This window comes from Eimeria mitis, genomic scaffold (assembly GCF_000499745.2).
Source record: "Eimeria mitis Houghton genomic scaffold, Emh_scaff4926, whole genome shotgun sequence".
Lineage (NCBI taxonomy): Eukaryota > Apicomplexa > Conoidasida > Eucoccidiorida > Eimeriidae > Eimeria > Eimeria mitis.
In genome coordinates this window covers 613-3,894 of record NW_013573227.1, presented here as the reverse complement: position 1 = coordinate 3,894, position 3,282 = coordinate 613, and the positions used below count along the sequence as shown (strand labels likewise).

At 52.6% G+C, this 3,282-nt stretch overlaps 1 protein-coding gene across 1 annotated transcript; it reads left to right on the top strand.

Moving 5' to 3' along the window:
• Positions 1-784: 784 nt before the first annotated feature.
• On the top strand, positions 785-2,106 carry EMH_0078590 (uncharacterized protein; the record flags this gene model as incomplete). Its single annotated transcript, XM_013500020.1, has 5 exons — positions 785-836; positions 1,059-1,167; positions 1,379-1,495; positions 1,719-1,808; positions 2,019-2,106. The coding sequence occupies 5 exons, from the start codon at positions 785-787 to the stop codon at positions 2,104-2,106; spliced, it is 456 nt and encodes a 151-aa protein (XP_013355474.1).
• Between the last annotated feature and the right edge of the window lie 1,176 nt (positions 2,107-3,282).

Here is a 3,282-nt window from a genome sequence, read left to right as displayed (position 1 = left end):
TGGACCTAGCAAGTGGCGAGGGAAGTGATGGCGATGCAGTCTCTTGAATAGCCATTAAGATTTTCTTCTAGTAGTTTTGAGATGCACTGTGATATGTATTACAGACAAGTATAAGGAGGGAAGTCACTAGACAGTTACTCGATGGTGGGTGTGCAACATTACCCTGGCTGGTGTTATCGAAGTTATGAAGCTATGCTTCAAAATGCGTCTCGTGAAGCTATGGTTCAAAATGCGTCTCGTTGCATATCGAAACTGCTCAAGATGTTGCCGGAGTCTCACCGCAAGCTGCAGATGGGCCTGCGCTTGTTCTCCGTCGACGCCCGAAGGTCAATGCTATTCGAATTTAGGCTTAGTTTTGAGAAATGTCAAACTAGCGTGCAACAGTCGGGGCGCAAGCTCTTGTGCACTCTATGGGGCAGGCTAGGATTGAACAACTCCGTAGGGGTTTTGCTGGAGCGGATACATGCTGTCATATGAAACAAAGTATAATTAGCTGCGGAGTCAACGCTGTGGCACCTGAAATCAGACGTAGAAGCTGAGGCAGAGAACGGCCGTTGGAATGAAGTTGTAGCAGACTTTTTCTATACCCTGCCCAACAGCGCATGTGAACACAGTGCTGCTGATGGGATCACCTTGTATTCCTGTTGATGGGTCAGTTACTGGAAAGGGTGACCATAGGGCAAAGCATACCCATCTTCTGTTTGGTGAGCCGTATGCATTCNGTCAGTTACTGGAAAGGGTGACCATAGGGCAAAGCATACCCATCTTCTGTTTGGTGAGCCGTATGCATTCCTATCGCAAAGCAGCGACTTCTGCAGTTCCAGGCTTACAAACAGGTCTGTTTGACACTCGATGTAAGAAGAAGGCGCCGTTTTCACGTCAGCATCTCGGGAATGCTGATTTTCACAGAACAGCAGCAAATACGCACATCCCTGATGAATACTGCAGACATCACCTGTCACCTGTACCGCAGCCAACCTGAAAACAAGGGAAAACGTTGACGCCTGTGACTGCTATAGCTTTGCCCCGGAAAATACGAATGGTGTATTGGGGTGCAGGACACGGCCTGAGAGGAAGATCTCCGTGTCCTGATGCTGGTCACGCTGTCGTGGTTGTCCTAATATTCTGTATGCTCAGCCAGAAGCTGCACTTCCGAGCGAACCTATGGTGAGGAGCTTCCGTCGTCTGGAGACGACTGGAAGGACTTGGTTTGCCATAATGTNGCATTTGTGCATTTGTGCTCATGTGTAGTTTGTCTGAATCTGAACGCTGTGTCAGGAGGTGAGAGCTGTGGCGTCTGGAAGGGGAATTGTGGTGCGGCACACTGTTGCGACAAAGAAGGCGAAGTGACGATGTGCGGTTCATTTTTGCTTGACAGGACAGAACGTTGTTTGGAGATATGCGAAGTTGCGTACTCTTTGGTTAGTTGGGGGTCAGCAGCAGCGACGAACAATCACAAAGATGAACCGGAATACCACCATCTGCATTCACGCCAGTGAGAGTAGCCCACCAAAAAGGAGGAATACTTTTGGCTCTTGTAACCCGACTCGTTTGAGTGTAGGATGATGCGTCGAATGGCAGGATACGCGGGTCTGGGAAGCGCCGTGAGAGGAAGAGCGTGTGGATTGGATGTGGATGCATTGTAGGGCGTTGCAGACGCCTCGCGTGTTCAGCTAGAGGCAGTGCGTCTCAAATGAGTGCGCGTCTGGGTGATGCAGTCGTCTTGCGATCAATGTGGACGGCAAGGGAAGAAGTGAATATGACGGTATGTGCGCTGACAGAGAGAGACGCTCATGTGGACTGAAACGGTTATAGAGAGCCTGTTCATCTTCGCTCGGCCTGAGAGCAGTGACAGGAGTTGTGACCGGCGATCCCAAGTGCAGGTCATGCGGCGCACCGCGCCACTGAAGCAGTGGCACACCGGTAGCGATCTGGGATGCGTCTTGTTGGGGAGGCCAACGCGTTGTTTTGTGTCTGTAGCCCGATATGCACAGATTGCCTGTGGGCNATACGTGCAGCGAGAGCGGCCGGAAGGCGGTGTATGGGTGTGTGGGAATCCGCGTGACACGAAGAGCGTGGGGAAAGGATGTGGATGCGTGCTTGTAGAGTGGTGGATATTTTGTCTCTTCAGTCAGAGGCGGTGCGTCTCAGTCAAAAGGGGAGTGTGGTTGGCGATTGTGAGTGGGTTAAAATACGTGCAGAGAGATGGGCCGGAAGGTGGTGTATGGGTGTGTGGGAATCTGCGTGAGAAGAAGAGGGTGTGGAATGGATGTGGATGCGTGCTTGTAGAGTTGTGGATATTTTGTCTCTTCAGTCAGAGACGGTGCGTCTCACTGGACATGCGTTTGGGGTTGATTTTCTGTCATGCGGTGATGAATGTGGAATTCGATGGCATGCGACGATCAGGCTGGTCTATGCGTGCAGGTAGAGGGAGGCGGTGCGGTGGGTTGAAGTGCCTATGGGGTGCGGATTTTTCTTGTATGTGGGCGGTGACAGGAGGTGGGTTTTGCGTTTGGGAGAAGGACTGGGGTAGGACACTGTAGCGGGTCGGCGGCAGCTGCGGCGGAGGTGCTGTGATGTGTAGTGCGTTTTGTTGGGAAGGTTGGAGCGTCATTTTATGGCTACAGAAAGACTGCGTGAAGAGATGTGCACCGATTGTGTGTGGGTGGCTGTTGGTCGGGGAGCGTTAGCCGCGCGGGGCAGAGGTGATGGTGAATTGGAACAGCAGTGCTCGCGCCGGAGGAAGGAGGCATGGACACGGAAAAAGGGGGGTGTGGCTGGCGATTGTGAGTGCGTTAAAATACGTGCAGCGAGAGCGGCCGGAAGGCGGTGTATGGGTGTGTGGGAATCCGCGTGACACGAAGAGCGTGTGGAAAGGATGTGGATGCGTGCTTGTAGAGTGGTGGATATTTTGTCCCTTCAGTCAGAGGCGGTGCGTCTCAGTCAAAAGGGGAGTGTGGTTGGCGATTGTGAGTGGGTTAAACTACGTGCAGAGAGACGGGCCGGAAGGTGGTGTATGGGTGTGTGGGAATCTGCGTGAGAAGAAGAGGGTGTGGCATGGATGTGGATGCGTGCTTGTAGAGTTGTGGATATTTTGTCTCTTCAGTCAGAGACGGTGCGTCTCACTGGACATGCGTTTGGGGTTGATGTTCTGTCGTGCGGTGATGAATGTGGAATTCGATGGCATGCGACGATCAGGCTGGTCTATGCGTGCCGGTAGAGGGAGGCGGTGCGGTGGGTTGAAGTGCCTATGGGGTGCGGATTTTTCTTGTATGTGGGCGC